Source organism: Scyliorhinus canicula, chromosome 11, assembly GCF_902713615.1.
Source record: "Scyliorhinus canicula chromosome 11, sScyCan1.1, whole genome shotgun sequence".
In the NCBI taxonomy this organism is placed as follows: Eukaryota; Metazoa; Chordata; class Chondrichthyes; order Carcharhiniformes; family Scyliorhinidae; genus Scyliorhinus; species Scyliorhinus canicula.
The window spans coordinates 120,685,607-120,701,627 of record NC_052156.1 but is presented as its reverse complement, the minus strand read 5'-3'; the positions used below and the strand labels follow the sequence as shown (position 1 = coordinate 120,701,627).

At 45.2% G+C, this 16,021-nt stretch overlaps 1 protein-coding gene across 4 annotated transcripts in view; it reads left to right on the top strand.

Annotated features, from left to right (window-relative positions):
• LOC119973336 (copine-8) overlaps positions 1-16,021 on the top strand; it is a 449,311-nt gene that overhangs the window by 153,249 nt on the left and 280,041 nt on the right. For all 4 annotated transcript variants that reach the window (XM_038811212.1, XM_038811215.1, XM_038811214.1 and 1 more), the window contains one exon: positions 7,268-7,344. In XM_038811212.1, the coding sequence (XP_038667140.1) occupies positions 7,268-7,344 (77 nt within the window). The remainder of the gene's footprint in view (positions 1-7,267; positions 7,345-16,021) is intronic.

Genomic DNA, 16,021 nt, shown 5'->3' with positions numbered 1-16,021 from the left:
AGGTATTGTTAACTGTGCTGTCATGGCAGTTGCATAGCGATAACCTGCTCACTTTTATGCTAAATTTGGCTTCTGCAAGGACCACCCAGCTCCTGACTTCAATATAGCCTTGGTCGGAACATGGGGAAAAGAGTTGAACTCAAGCGGTGAGGAAAAAGTGGCATGCTTGATTTGGCATCCCATCCATCAGCTTACACGTTCACTTTCTCCAACTCCAAAATACAGTAGCAACAATATCAATTATTTATGAGATACATTGCATCAATTTTCCAAGGGTTCTCTGACAGTAGCTTCCAAACCTGCAACCTCTGCCCCCCCAGTATAAGGGTAGCAAACACATCGGAAGACCACCATCTGCAAGTTCCCCTCCAAGAATAAGAAATATCGCACCACAGGAAAGAAACATCTTTGAATTGGAGTGGATCGGGGCCTCACGGTAGCATGGTGGTTAGCATCAATGCTTCACAGCTCCAGGGTCCCAAGTTCGATTCCCGGCTGGGTCACTGTCTGTGTGGAGTCTGCACGTCCTCCCTGTGTGTGCATGGGTTTTCTCCGGGTGCTCCGGTTTCCTCCCACAGTCCAAAGATGTGCGGGTTAGATGGATTGGCCATGCTAAATTGCCCGTAGTGTAAGGTTAATGGGGGGATTGTTGGGTTACGGGTTACGTGGGTTTAAGTAGGGTGATCATTGCTCGGCACAACATCGAGGGCCGAAGGGCCTGTTCTGTGCTGTACTGTTCTAACTCTAAAAAAAAAAAAAAAGTGACACTATTCAAAATATAAAGGGAATGAACTGTGAAGAAATATTGGCGATGCTGAGATTTGACAGTCTGAGCGAAACATGATTAATGAGTAATCGCGTGGAGTGATATAAAATAATGAATTATATGGATCAGATAAACCCAGCACCTTACTTCAAATTAAACAAGGAAAGTAGCAGCAGGCAACGATTCATGTTTTGTCAAATGTGCATTTTAAACTGCTGTTTGTAGTAATTGCTTTATCCAAAGGGCAACGGACATTTAAAATAACTTACAATGCATTGGAGTGGAGATAAACATTTAAATCATTATAAGTGAATGATGTAATGGAAGAGTTGGGACATCTAACTCCAAGAAGAGTGAGCAACGCCATGAACAATCTAACTTTAATAAATGGACATTTTAAACATTGTGATTGTGTTCAACGTATCTTCACTATTGTTATTCCTTTCTTTCACTCGAGACAAAAAGGTTATTTGTTTAATTTTACTTGAAGAAATAAAATCAGCTCAATTTGAGTGGGCTAAATGCTTTTTTCTTACCCATGAATTCTTTAACCTTCCCATATTGTCAAAAGTAAAATGAAATACAAAATTGTGCAGATGCTGGAAATTTGAAATAAAAACAAAGAAATGCTGTAAATATTCAGTAGCTCAGGCAGTGTGTGTACAAGGAAAGAGATAATAACATCTTAAGAAATAGGAACAAGAGTAGGCCATTCAGCTCCTTGAGCCTTCTCCGCCATTCAATAGGATCATGGCTGAGCCAACATTCCCGATGTCCACTTTCCTTCCCTTTCCCCGTAACCCTTGATTCTCTTACTGGCCAAGAATCTATCTATCTCAGCCTTAAATATAACCAAGGACCTTGCTCACACCGCTGTCTGTGGCAATGTTTTAATGTTTTTAATGTTTTTAAAAAATGTTTTCTTTAACTTTGTTTCTTTCCTCGTGGATGCTGACTAAGCTGCTGAGTAATTCCAGTATTTTCTGATTTTATTTCTTCAAAGTAAAATTGAACAAATGCTTTTCTTCTGAGCGAAAGAAAGGAAGAACAATGATGAAGATAAGTTGAGCACAGGGACAAAGTTGAATCTGCCCATTTATTAAAGTTAGCTCTCCCATGGTATTGCGCAGTCTGTCTACTTGGAGTTGCGCAGTGGTGTGATAGAAATTAGAGGAAGGAGGGATTTTGAAATATGTGGGAGAATGTGAGAGAGGCACTCAATATGGGTGACACAACAACAGAATATACTGGTCAATCCCAGCAGGTCTGACAGCATCTGTGGAGAGAGAACGGCGCTAACGTTTCGGGACTGGACGTCTCTTTGTCAAAGCAACTGGATATGGGTGACCTGGGGCCTGAGAGCCCTTGGAATGGAATGTGTGTAAAACAACACAGTTGATGGGGGGAGAGGTTGTTGGGAGGGATGGTCTGGAATAATTCAGGAGACACTTGCAGGATCATTCTGGGAAAGAGCTGAAGTCACAGCACTGGGTGAGGGGGGTGTCTCTGATCCATGCGTATTTGGGAAGGTATTTGAGCCAAGCCACAGACTAAGTCAGTGAGGACCTGGGGCATTGTGAACAGTAAATGATAGTGAATTCATTTGTGGTGGGGGTTGGAACCATGGGCATTCAGGAATATGCAGAAGAGGAAATGGCTTAGGCAGAATTAAAGTGATATTTCCTTCCCAGTTATAAACCAGGCATGACTTTTGTAAACTTGCTAAAAACGTTCCAATTTCAGAATATTGATCAGATATTTTCAAAGTAAAATGGAGATACCTGCATGTATTTTTTTTGCATAATTTTAAGACTTTCTGAGTCGACAGCACAGATCCTGTGGGGACTGAGGCCAAAAGATACATTTTCCAAATTTTCCCTCGTGACTAAGCTTTTGGAGTTAGGGCAAGAAGGTCAGTCCGTCTCCCAGGATTTCCCTTCCATTAAACTAAATGGATGGAAAAGAAAAATCCTGTTTTCTTCTCCTGATGGATGAAGCTCAATGCTGAGATCGCTAAACCATAGAACAAACCTTGAGCAGCTAGGTCGCAATTCAAAAATTAAAAATGGTGATGTAGCTCAAATTTGCAAGGATAGGTCCTCTGAAAACGCACGCAATAATTTTGACACTCCAACAATTTCTCACCATTGTGTTATCTCTGAGCTTTATTCGCAATGAATTAATATGTTTATATTCAATCGTTCCACTCACTTTTCACTTGGTTTGAGAAGGAAAAGAGTATGGCGGTATCCTTTGCGGAGGAATGAAAAGAGGTAGGAAACCTCAGGTTGGAGGGGTAATAGGAAGCAGAAGCATCATACCCAAGGTTTTGGTCGAGGAAAAGGAGAGACTGCATGCTAGAAGTTTTGGGAAGTCGGAAGAACGGCATCTAGAGCCAATAAAGGGAGATGAGGCTGCAGATGAGCAAATGAGCAAGGATAGACATCATGTTGGAACCTGGGTGGTGAGATGGAGAGGTTTGAGGAGTGGGGCAAAAGACAACTGCCACAATTCTTGGAAAAGATAAAGAGAAACTAATGTGTTCCATTGTGGCAAGTAGGAGGAGAGGGGATCTGTTGGAAGGCTTTTGTGGATGAGGATATATTCAATTTTCTTGGTGGAGGCTGTTAATTTATTTGGAGATTTCCTAGAAACTGTTTATGGTGTCATACTCATTATTAGTCGTGCTCAATTAGAGAAAAAAACTATTGCTAATACAGGTCATTTTTTGCTAATGTCAGGGAAAATATTTATTGAAATTTAACTCTATCAACTTTATAAGTTTTTTCTGTGATCTCTTTTGCAAATGCCTTAATGTTTATTTGCATAAGCCTAAGAAGTAGCAAGTGGCTAAACCTGTTATTGATTCAACTTTGTTTTGTGGAAAGTATAAAATGATTGTTATAATAGTTTTTATGTTCTGGTTATAGATCTTTTTTCAACCAATTATGATTTTTTTTCTAAGTAGATTCATGCATGCCATTGTTACTATGCATTCATTATTTCTGTATCTAATATATACTGGGTGAACAGGCAAAAAGGCCATAAGTTGGAGGGCATAATAGGCCATGGGGGTGACAGGGCATGAATTGGCATACGGATATGGAGGTGGCTGAAGAGTAGGTGTGGGGGTGATGAGCTGTGAGGCATGGAGGCCTAAAATGTAACCAGACAACTGATATGAAATCCAAGAGAAATGAGGCGGGCCTTTATCTAGCCCAACTTGACATTCAACTGTCCCCAATCTGCTTCCAGGCGCATTAGGCCTGACTCAATCTCACCCCTCCTACCTTGAGTTAGGAAATTTTCTGACTTGACTGAAAAGCTGACCCTATAGATTTGAGTCGATGGAGCAGATATGAGAATTTTAGAAACCGTAACATTGAGTGCATGTTTATTACAGGAAAAGCCTTGGGAAAGATTCTAAGTTTCTACATCAACGGAGAATCCATGGACTTTTATGACAGAAAAACCGGCGCCGCACCTGGACCGATTCCAGTACCGTTGAGGGGCAAGCACCAGTGCCGCATGGAACACGATCGATTCCAATGAAAAATGGTGCGGGATTTGCCGTGTCCGTGATCGGAACGTGGGAGACTGACAAGCTGCAGCCGCATATACACATTACACTCCCCACACACACTTATCCCAGCTAAACCAATGGCACTGGTTGTGCTGGAGCACGCCCATAAAGCTAATTGGTTGTCTGGGGCCAGAGAGCATCCAGGGGGCGTTCCCTGGGGACACCTATACGACCCGTGGCACCAGGTTCAAAGTGGGCTGTTAGTGGTGTGCGCAGCTGCATGGCTCCCTTGCCGGCAGTGGCAATGGTGCTCCGTGCCAGTCCACCCCGAACCCACAGTCCACCTCCTGGCCACCCCCCACTACTCCCCTGAGCCCTGGCAGAAGCCCCCTGCCAGCGGCACAACTGTTAGCAAAGTATGGTGATGTTGGACACCTTCCGCATTCCTCTCTCCCTCAGCAGTTGCCATGCCGGTTTCAAGATTTTTAAAAGCACAAGTGAACCACGCCATCGGGAACTTGACCCATCGGAGGGAGAGAATCGCAGAGGTCCTGGAGTACACCAGGTCGGGCCCGCTAATGATATGCAAACGGTGCCTACTGTACGTGCGGAGTGAAACACATTTACGCCGCTTTCGAGGTAGCGGGGAATCGTGATTTGGCGCCTGCCGCGATTTTGGCATCAGAAGCTATTCTCCGCCCAATCGCATTTCCCGATTTTGGCATCGGCTAACGGAGAATCCTGCCCCTTACTATTACATCCCATTGTCGCAGGGTACTGTCATTGGGCGGTGCTTTAATTGGAACTAGTTTATCACTCTTCTCATTCCTCCTTACTTTTCACTTCTGGAGGAAGTAGATCACAGAGGGCAAAGCCAGACAGGAGGCAATGCCAGATCGGTGTTTGCTCTTTTCTTAAGAGGAAATACAGAGGTCCCTTTCAGGTCTGCTGGTTAGGATGCTTTTTGAAGTTTAGATCATGTTCTACTGTAGGAAACGTGGAAGCTCGTTTGCGTTAGATAAGATGTCAGAAACAGCAATGAGATAGTCAGATATTCTTTTCAATGATTTTGCATCTGCATTTCAAAAGCATTTAAACTCCACAGGAGCTGACCATCTTATCAGATAAATCTCCTACTTTGAGGCTGAAGCAGATGGCCAGGCCTGACAGGAACGTTTCTTGCAGGCATTTCTATCATTGCTATTCACTTAATAAATTTTTTTACCTTCTCCGATTTTAATTGGGTGCGCCACAATTCTGGTTAATCACCCTTCTCCATCGCTGCCCGCCAATCACTCATTCCTCTTCCAATCCCACTGTGTTAAAGCCTCTCAACACTGCATCTTTTCATCTGGTGGTGGGACTTCCTTCACCTCCTTCTTCCTGACAGTTCTATCTCCATCACTCGCCTCCCCAAATTCCATTTCTCTCTCCACAACAGATGACCGTATCTTTTCAATCTCTTCTCAACTACTTTCTTTGTCGCTCCCATACTTTTCACTGACCCCCTGATGTACTGATTCCTGATCTTATCCTTAATCATTAATCCACACATCTGTGACTCATTCGTATCCAGTTGTTATTCTTTTCTTCTTGATGCTGCCGAAGTACCAAATATCAAGGTTGCTTCCAAAGCTGTCTTGGATATTTTTCCTTTTAGTTGCAGCAGAACTTTTCTATCAGATAACGTTCCGCTGCACTTTGTCCAATCACTCCACCCAGAGCAAATTTGTTGCTTGGGGCCAAATTTTCACTCCTGAGTTCACAGATCCGAGTTCACAGTGTCATTTCAATCTTTTCTTCTGGGGTGGGGGAAAGGGAAATGTCAGCTGGAGTCAAGTTCCACCTGGGCTGTCAGGTGCCAAAGGAGCCTTTTTAAAAGGTCCGCCTTGATGTTCTGGGACTTTGTCCCAGTTTCAATAAAAACAACAAAACAAAAAAAACAGTCCCCGGCCCTCAAGCCTCACACTCCTTTACTCCCCCCCCCCCCCCCCCCCCCCCCCACCCCACCCACCCCCCACACATTCCCCAGGTGCCGTCCATGCAAACTCAGCCGTGATCTCATTAAATGGTGGGACAGGCTTGAGGGTCTAAATGGCTTACTCCTGTTCCTATATTCACGCCACCTTATGCCTCCCACCCATTACCCATGGCACCCTCCATGCTAACTATTCATCTATGGTCCTTTATAGCCCCCTGTGCCAATGTAGTGACAACTCGTGCTGACCCATGTCCCTTACACCGTTGCCCTTAAGCCCTCTATGCCAACGCATCCAATATCCACCATGAGCAGAACTCAGGAGCCAGGGTAAGATGAAACAAAATTAAGTTTTAAGTGTTTATTGCAGACTTCACTATTTAAAAAAAACACTCTCACTGATAACATTTAAATCCTTTCAAGTATTTAACTCCATGCTCTCCAAATAGTTCCAGAAGCATGTTGTGTTTTGAAAACCCCAATAACAAAATTGAATCTGTTTGAAGACATCTGCACCTTTACCACAGTCCTCTTCCCTAGGGTCATACTAATAGCCATATATTAGGACTTTGGTTTATTGATCTACATTCTCCTGTTTTCCAGTGCTTTTCTTCAGTTCTCCAGGTACTTGGTCATGTTCTCATTATCCACATAGTTCAATTGTGATACCCCATTTAATGAATAAGTTGAAATAATTTTATGAATTGACTTTTTATTGTTTATGTTGGAAACCTTTGCTGAATCTCTTGTTTTAACCTCGCACCATTGATTCTGAGAAAGATCGGCAAAACCTCCAGAGTAATAGCTAAAAATGGCCATTGGTACTGCTTCTCCAGGCGACCTGCTGAGGGAGATCAGCAAGAACCTACGACAACCGTTCTTAGTATTAAATCACAGGACATTTTTAATAAATATTGATCTCATTGGTTCTCATTCCATGGTTACAAATTATAATTTTCTCCCATTTTCAAATGTATTTTGTGTTTTTTCTGAATTTCAGGACTTCTTGGGTCAAGCATTCTGCACATTGGGAGAGATCGTCGGTTCACAGGGAAGCAGACTGGAAAAACCTCTTGTGTGAGTAAAACATAGCCGATGACATAGTTTATATTGGCGGCGAAAGAATATAGTTAATCTGGGAAGTCCTTCAATTGAGTCTTCTACAATGTTTAGTGTAGAAGGTCAGCTTTAGTTTTGCACGGGATGTTGAAGTACACTTGCTGCAACGTTTGGATCTGTAGCGCTTGCTTTTCGAGCCATGAATTGCTTTCTCAGTTTAAAATGACATCTGTGGTGCACACATATACTTTTGATGCAAGTTATGGCAAACAGTGTATTGGTGAGGGCATTAATGCATGTGCAAGATCTCAATTAACATGAAATACTGTTTTAACGTCAGTGCTGTTATTTTGGAGCTCAATGCTTCACAATGTTAATCACACAAGGTTGAGCACATTCAGCAGCAGGAAGGACACCTCACGAGTCCCACTTGAGGGATCATCAACCACTTAAGGGTTGGTTGCTGATTAATATTTATTGGCTGTTGCTGCCATTGTAAAAGTGTTTGGTACTTTGTCTGCAGGGAGTAGTGTGACATGTGATGAACGAACCTGTCCTGACTTCTATGATTCTGCACAAACTAGTTGCTCACAGACGTGCATGATTGTAGGTGATCACCTTGGACTGTAACGTAACCTGGAGAATGAGCAGAGGGCAAGCAGAGCAGGGAAAATTGCAGGAAGATGGATGTCAAGGAGGGAGAGACGTGCCCTCAATCGGAGGCTGCATCTGCCCCAGGGGGCACTCATCCCAACTGAACAGCAGCAAGAAACAGTGTGTGAGAAGTCTGCCCTTCAGTCAGGGCACCCTCCTTGAAATCTGTTACCTTCCACATTGATTCCATTAATCCTCACAAACCTGCCGGTGGATGGATTGCTGCATTACTTTGGTACCCTCTTAGTGTCTTTGTACATTATAATTAACAACAATGGTGGCAGCAGTTTAAGCTCGGGTCGTGGCAAGCTAATCTCTCCTGACAGCAGTCTGAGCTTCCTCCGGAGCACGCAGACATTGGGTGGTTGCTGCTTGTGCTGCAATGGAAGCTGTAATGTCAGCCATCATACGCTGTACCATGTCCACAAGTGTGTGAGAAACTTTTGTGCTGGAAAAGCCGGGCTCCAGCTTCCGGCAAAGTGCTGTGCGAAGTCAATGCTTGATTCCTCCTTGTATCTTGACATTGGCCGCAGCTTTCTTGCATTTGTCGCAAACCACCAAATATTTTCTAATATATACCCATCAGCCTTCACCTGCAGTCTCTGAGACCTGTCCCCTTATTTTCCATGATAACTCTATTCCAATTAAAATTTAACAAAATATTAAACCTTAGCTTTTCAGAATTATTGATAGTCACCCATTTATTTTGTCAGATACGACAAAGATTAGAATATTAAAAACAGTAACGTTTTGCGCATTGACACTCCTGCAAAATACAATGGCCAGTATCAATGTGGTTCAGCAATCTTCATTGGGTTGGTTTGTGCTGCACTCGAACGTTTTCCCATCTCGACGCAGTTCCACATTTCTTGCTGGATCTTCTGAGCTCTGTTTCTCCAGATATGTGGAATGTGGTGTCTCTCGGAGAGCTCTGTCACAGCACTGTAATGTCTGCAGGGGAGGGGGAAGGGGATGCAGGACATGGGGCGCGATTCTCCGACCCCCACGCCGGGTGGGAGAATCGCAGGAGTGCCGGGCGATTCCCGCCACACCACCCTGGCACCCGCACGCGATTTTCTCACCCCCCCCAAAACGGCGTGCCGCGTTTTACGACAGGCCGCTTGGAGAATCGCCGCTCGCCGTTTCTAATGGTCGAGCGGCGATTCTCCAGCCCGATGGGCCGAGCGGTCTGCCCAACACGACCAGTTCACGCCGGCGCCAACAACACCTGGTCGTTGCCGGCGTGAACAGCACGCGAATGCTGCGTGTGCGGCCTGTGGGGGGAGTGGGGGGGGGGGGAGGGGGGGGAGTGAGGATCGAGCACCAGGGGGGAGTTCAGTGGGGGTCTAGCCCGTGATCGGTGCCCAGCGATCATCGGGCCGGCGTCTCTAAAAGATGCACTCTTTTCCCTCCGCCGCCCCACAAGATCAATCCTCCATGACTTGCGGGGCGCCCGCTGGGAGGACGGCAACCGCGCATGCGCGGGTGATGTAATTTAAGCGCCGCCGGCCGCGTCATTTACGCGGCGCCGCTTTGACGTGGGCGCCAAGGCCCGGCGCGTGTAATTGACGCGGCGCCGCTCCTAGCCCCCTGGGTGTGGGAGAATAGGGGGCGAGGAGCGGCCTCTGACGCAGGAGTGAAACACTCCGGTTTTCACTCTGGCGTCGGCACTTTGTCTCCCGTTGGGAGAATTGCGCCCATGGTTCCTGTTTATGGCACGAGCTGCCTTATGGTAGGGTTAAATGTCCAGTTCGAATGTTAGTGAACGGCAGATTGGATGAATGAGTGAATTGGTAGAGTGGGTAGGTGGGCAAGGTAGGTGGGTCGGGTGGGTGAGGTAAATGGGTAAGTGAGTGAGGTGGCAGATGAATAGGGTGTAATGTGGCAGATGTGTAGGGTGGTAGATGGGGTAGTAGGTGCGTGTGGTGGATGCGTAGGACGGCAGGTAAATAAGGCAGATGCATATAAGGGGAAGCTGGACAAGTATTTGACAGAAAAGGGAAAAGATGATAACAATGATAGCAATAGTAGATTTAGCTACAAGAAGATATTAAATACAATAGGGCCAATATGAAAAAATGAATTGAAAATCGCTTATTGTCACGAGTAGGCTTCAATGAAGTTACTGTGAAAAGCCCTAGTCGCCACATTCCAGCGCCTGTTCGGGGAGGCTGGTACGGGAATTGAACCATGCTGTTGGCCTGCCATGGTCTGCTTTAAAAGTCAGCGATTTAGCCCAGTGCGCTTGTCTGGCACAAGGAGGACACAGGTTCACAGATTAACAATACTGTCCTTCACATTCCGTGTTTTGATTCTGTCCGCTACCATATTTCTGGGGCCTTCTACTGGGCAGCCGAGGTATATGCCTGAATCAGACAGAAGTCTTGTTATGATACTCAGTTTGGGGCCTGATGCATGCATACAGAAGACCCCAGTGGAATTTTGAAAGGAAATTAGATGGCGTGTGCACTCTACCCAGAATGCACAGTTGTGTAAGTCTGGGAGTCAGCATAGGCGTCAAAAGGGCAGCAAGGCAGCACAGTGATTAGCACTGTTGCTTCACGGTTCCAGGTTCGATTCCCAGCTTGGGTCACTGTCTGTGTGGAGTTTGTGGAGTCTGCACGTTCACCCCGTGTCTGCGAGGGTTTCCTCCGGGTGCTCCGGTTTCCTCCTACAAGTCCCGAAAGACGTGCTGTTAGTCAATTTGGACATTCTGAATTCTCCCTCCGTGTACCCGAACAGGCGCCGGAATGTGGCAATGAGGGGCTTTTCACAGTAACTTAATTGCAGTGTTGATGTAAGCCTACTTGTGACACTAATAAAGATTATCATCATAAAAGGTAAGTTGAGAATTATTTTCTGCGCTCAGGAGAAACAAGGCTTCCACGGCTCCTCCCATCTCTGCAATTAAACCCAACCCCTCCTTTCCTAGATCGATGTGCCTGCTGCTGAAGTTGGCCTCCCGGACACCTGAAATTGTGCCAGTCTAGACCTCATAATCTGCAGTGGGTTGACTATTCAGGGTGGGCAATTTGCCAGGTATCCGCAAATGTAGCCCGCAGCCGCTGGAATAGGGAAGGCCCCAATCCAGCGGGAGCTGGTTTCATGTTTGGAGTTCAAATCTATCCTAACGTGTGACGTGCACATATCAAAATCAACTATTTTTAAGATGCTCACAAGTACAAGTGAGAATAAGCAAAATGTTACCCATTTGGTTAAATTGATGAGAAAAGCCTGTTGTTCTCCCAAATCTGACAAATGCACAGCTTTCAATCCTACTATTTATTATAATGCGATTTTGTTAGCAAGGGTGGAAAAGTTAAGCAGCTGGTCATGATGCACCTGCAATGGTGATCCTTTAATTCTGGTTAAGCAGTTAACTGGCCACTTTACGTGTGTCAAAACTTGTTAATCCATCTGTGAAGGGTGCAAACGCTGAACTCCTGCAGATGAATGCCAATGTGGCTGTCTAATCTCTGTATTAATGGACTAATGTAGGTACAATTGGGCGGGATTCTCCCATCCCGCGGCAGAGTGTCCACGACGTCGTAAATGCCATTGTGTTTTATGATGGCGTGAACTGACCGCTGTCAGGTGTAATTCTGGCCCCTACAGGGTGCCAGCACAGTGCTGGAGTTCACGCCGCTGCAGCTGCCAATCCCGGCATGAACTAGGCGCCGCGGGATCCGTGTATGTGCTGTGGTGCTGGCTCCAATGTGGACATGCGCTGTGGCCTCCTTCAATGGAAAAAAAGAGGCCAGGGGACCGAGAGGCCGGCCCGCCGATCGGTAGGCCCTGATCGTGGGCCAAGCCGCATCGGAGGCCCCCCACCCGGGGTTGGAGCCCCTTCCCCTCCACCCCCACAGGCCGCCACCCGACCCTTCCATGCAGAGTTCCCGCTGGCTGTGAGCAGGTGTGGACGGCGTCGGCGGGACTCAGCGTTTTCACTCGGGCCATCCCGGGCCGAGAATTGGAATCAGGCATGTTTTCACAAGGAAATGAAAGGTAAGGCAGAATTATGCCGTAAAATTACAGCATAAATTATAAATGCAAAATAATACCATGCTCAACGTACCTGGATTTTTTTTAAACTTTCAATCTGCCGTTAATGTCACTGGCAAGGGCCAGCATTGTTGATCCCTTGAGAAGGTGGTGGTGATCCACCATCTTGAACCGCTGCAGTCCATCTGGTATAGGCACACCCACAGTGCTCTCAGAGGGGTGGTGAGTTCTTGCCCCAGTGACAGTGAAGATACAGTTCCAAGTCTGGTTCCAAGTCAAGAAGGTGGGTAATCGTATCACTGTTACTTAATTGACACTGGGTCAAAAGCCTGGAACTCCATTCCCTGTTTCTGGTTATTTATATTTGTAAGTGACTCATTCACTGCTTGAATAACAGTGAACAGTGGGAAAAATAACAACTCGCTGTATTGCGCCTGCAATAATGGTACTTAATCTGTTACAGGAAGTTTGTGATGGGTCTGTTTTTGTTCTTGCTGAAAAAAATACATCTTCAGAAACCATGGATGGGATTTTCTGTTCCCATTTGTATTGGGCGGGTTTGGCGACGGGATCAGAAAATATTGCAAGAAGTGCAAAGTTGCTTTGGACATCAAGTGGACAGGTGACGTGACTGTCAGTGGCGGGGCATGTTTCCTGACATTGAAAGTTGAGAACCTCATTTGAATATATTACCATGTCATTATCATGCCCTTCTACTGGACTTATTCCCCCAACGCTCATCAAAAATCCCATCCATGGCGACACAATGGCAGAACGGGGTGAAGCCTGACGTGTCTTCAAAGGCATGCACTTGGCGAGCAGATCTTCCAGGGGAACTCAGGTGAGTTCAGTGTTCAGGGCAATGCCCAGGTAATGCTTGGGAGGGGGGGGGGGGGGATTCCAGGGTGAATGGCTTGCTCGCTGTGCGCTGGCGCACCCTTTAAAAATGATGCATCGAATTGATGCATGTCTAAGTTGATGGCAGGTTGGTGAATCAGAAGTCACCCTGCCAGTGACATGTCGTGATATCTGTCACTTGAAGTCTTTCTTTCTCAATGCTGCACCATGAGGTGCTGGAATCCACCACTGCCATCCACATCTTCAATGCTGCTTTTCCCACCTGATATCCAGGAAAATCCCAGCCTAATCCCAGCCTATATGTTTTAAAACCATGCCCTCCCTTAATTTTATCATTGGGAAAACAAAGATTTATTTTCATGTTGAAGTTAAAACTCATCACTATTCTTAGAATTCCCCCTATACCAAAAAAAGGTCGATATTCTAAATGGTGAACAGGGATTCTCACTCCCTGACTCCAATGCAGGCTTCTGTGGGTGCTATTCAGGTCAAACTATCTTTTCAAGTTATCCCCCGGTATAACCCATACCTTCACCGAAGAATTTTACCTACTTACCCCTTAATAGCATTGATGTCCTGGGTCCTGCGTTATTAAGGAAGTGAAGTAAGCTAATAACCACTTTTTTATTATTATATTTTTTCTTTTTAAAAGCTGCAAACACTTTCTTTACAGAAAGGAAAAAAGATCTTGCTTCTGGATGCTGCTGCTGGATGCTTCAGGCCCACCTTGGCAATCGATCTTCTTAAAATCTGGTCTTCTTGAGTTGTATTCGCTGGTGAACTCGGTTGCTGTGTCCTGTTCTTCCCATGCACCGAGCTGTGAGAGCTGGCTCTGGCTCTACTTAAATTCTAGTCTTCCTTAGATGTATAACTGTTTAAACTCGGCTGCTTGCCTTGTCTTTCCCATGACCGAGCTCTCTCTCTCTCTCTCTCTGAGTTCTCCTCCCCTTCTCTCCTGTTGCTGGTTTCCTCTGTCCTGTCCTCTGTCCTTATTGCTGCTGCTCCCTGGGTTTATATTCTCTTTCTGAGAGTTATTAAGTTTTAACGACTTTATTGTAAATGAGCTTGTTTCACTTTGATAGTTTAAAAGTATCTTTGATGTAAACATCTTACTACAACTAATTATTCATTTTGGGCATATCGTCTCCTCTCAGATCTGATTAAAAAATGCTTTGGTTTCAATAGTTAACTTTTATTTCTGTGATTTCGAATCGTTTAATTTTCCAATTGTCCCCAGCTCATAACTTTGCCTTTGATTTTGACTTAAATGACATTTCTCGTAGACAGGTCGTCTCCAATTTTCTTTTAATTGACTTGATGTTCGTAGAATTTTACACTTTAAAATTGACACCAAATTCGACTGGGCATCTTCCATCCTTTCCAGCTGTTTACTAAGAGAGTTTATTTCAATTAAGGTGTGAAACTTTGCTTTTAGCTGTATGCTAAAATTTAACTTGGTTATGACTTGAAAGACTTGCCTGTTTTAAACATTCGTCACTTAACGCAATTGAAACTCTCATCCATGCTTTTTCAGATGCTTCCTGAGATAGTTACATTCCATGAAGGTGTGAGCCATTGTTTTAGCTTGCCACATGAAACCTGTGTGTTTGCTAAGCCTGTTTGTGAGCAAGAATCTGCATTTTATAACCCTGCTCTTTGCAGCTGCTATTAACCTTTTGTGGGATCTTTCCCCGTACCCTCTCAAACCAGATATTGTCAGACTTCCATGTTTCAAATGACACATTTTTCTGTATTTTCAAGAACAATGTGGAGGCAAATAGAATTTGTAAACTCCATAACTTGTGATGGAGTGGAGATTATGGGCGCGATTCTCCCAGACAGGGAGAAATCGTAAGGCTGGCGTCAAATTCGGGCGGGTTTGACGCCAGCCTCCCCCTCCCCGACCGGGAACCGATTCTGGTCCCCGGTCGGGGCTAGTATGCCGTGGCCGTGAACTCCGGCATCGCGGGCTTAACGAATCGGTGCCATGGTTTTCAAAATCGGGACTTTACGGCCGTTTTTACGAACGGCCAGACCAGGTGTGTTTGCCGTTCGTAAAAACGGCCGTAAAGGGCTTGGAACTCGGCCCATCGGCCAGCTGAGAATCGCTGCTGGCCGTAAAAAAACGGCGGCAGCAATTCGTATCGGGAGTCGGGCGTGGGGAGGGGGGGAGAATAGCGGGAGGGCGTCGGACTAGCATGGCCGTAAAAATTTACGAACCCTGCTATTCTCCGCACCGTCGTGAATTGCGCCCTATGTTTTGCGGAATTTGATTGTCTGATTGGCGATACAAATCAGACATTCAGATCTTAAGGCGCATTTCTTAATATTTCAAGGACTTACAATGATGCCTTTATTTATGTGAAAAATTATTGACAGAAGAGTCTTGCATCATTCTATAATACTGTTCTCTCTGTATTCCTTACTGTTGAATCTCCGCATGCTCGGATCTGCAGGATGCATGTGATGTTAGTCTTTATTGCAAACATGGATTTGCACTGTAGCTTCTGCAGCCAATCATATTTTTTATTTTCAGTCGTAGATGAAGGAAGGTACACGAATACCAAATGATGCATGTTGAAGGCTAGGGAGAGTTTGTAGTGTGAGATTAAATTAGGTACTTACCAGTATTATAAACAGGGCTATTGTTTCCACATGTTCCAATACACATGAGTATTGTTTGTGCTGTATATAATGAAAGCAAAAATAAGATGTAATGGTTAAAACTTTGATACCCATGATCTCAGGCAGGCACCATGTATACACTGACAACACCCAATTCTGTGCCTCCATTCCTCTGTTGATTGAAGTTATTACTTCCTTTTCACGCTGTGAACTGAATGAGTCAACATTTCCTCCCATTTATTGATAAAATGATTGCTGTGCTCTTTAGCTTTCCACTGTTCATCAAATCCTCCTCCTTACTGTAACATGCTTATCAGATGTTGGGTGTCTGTTAGCTCAGTTGGCAGGTCGGCCGGTTCATGATGTTGGATGACCGACAGCACAGGTTCAATTCTCATACAGGCTGAGGTTGTTCATGTTCCTGTTCCTTCTCAACCAGGCCCCTCAAGTTAAGTCACCATCAGTAAACTCTCAAAGGGGAGAACAGCCTCTGGGACTGTGATAACGTTTAATATCAGGTACAAATTGACATTGCCATACATATTATCATTACTCT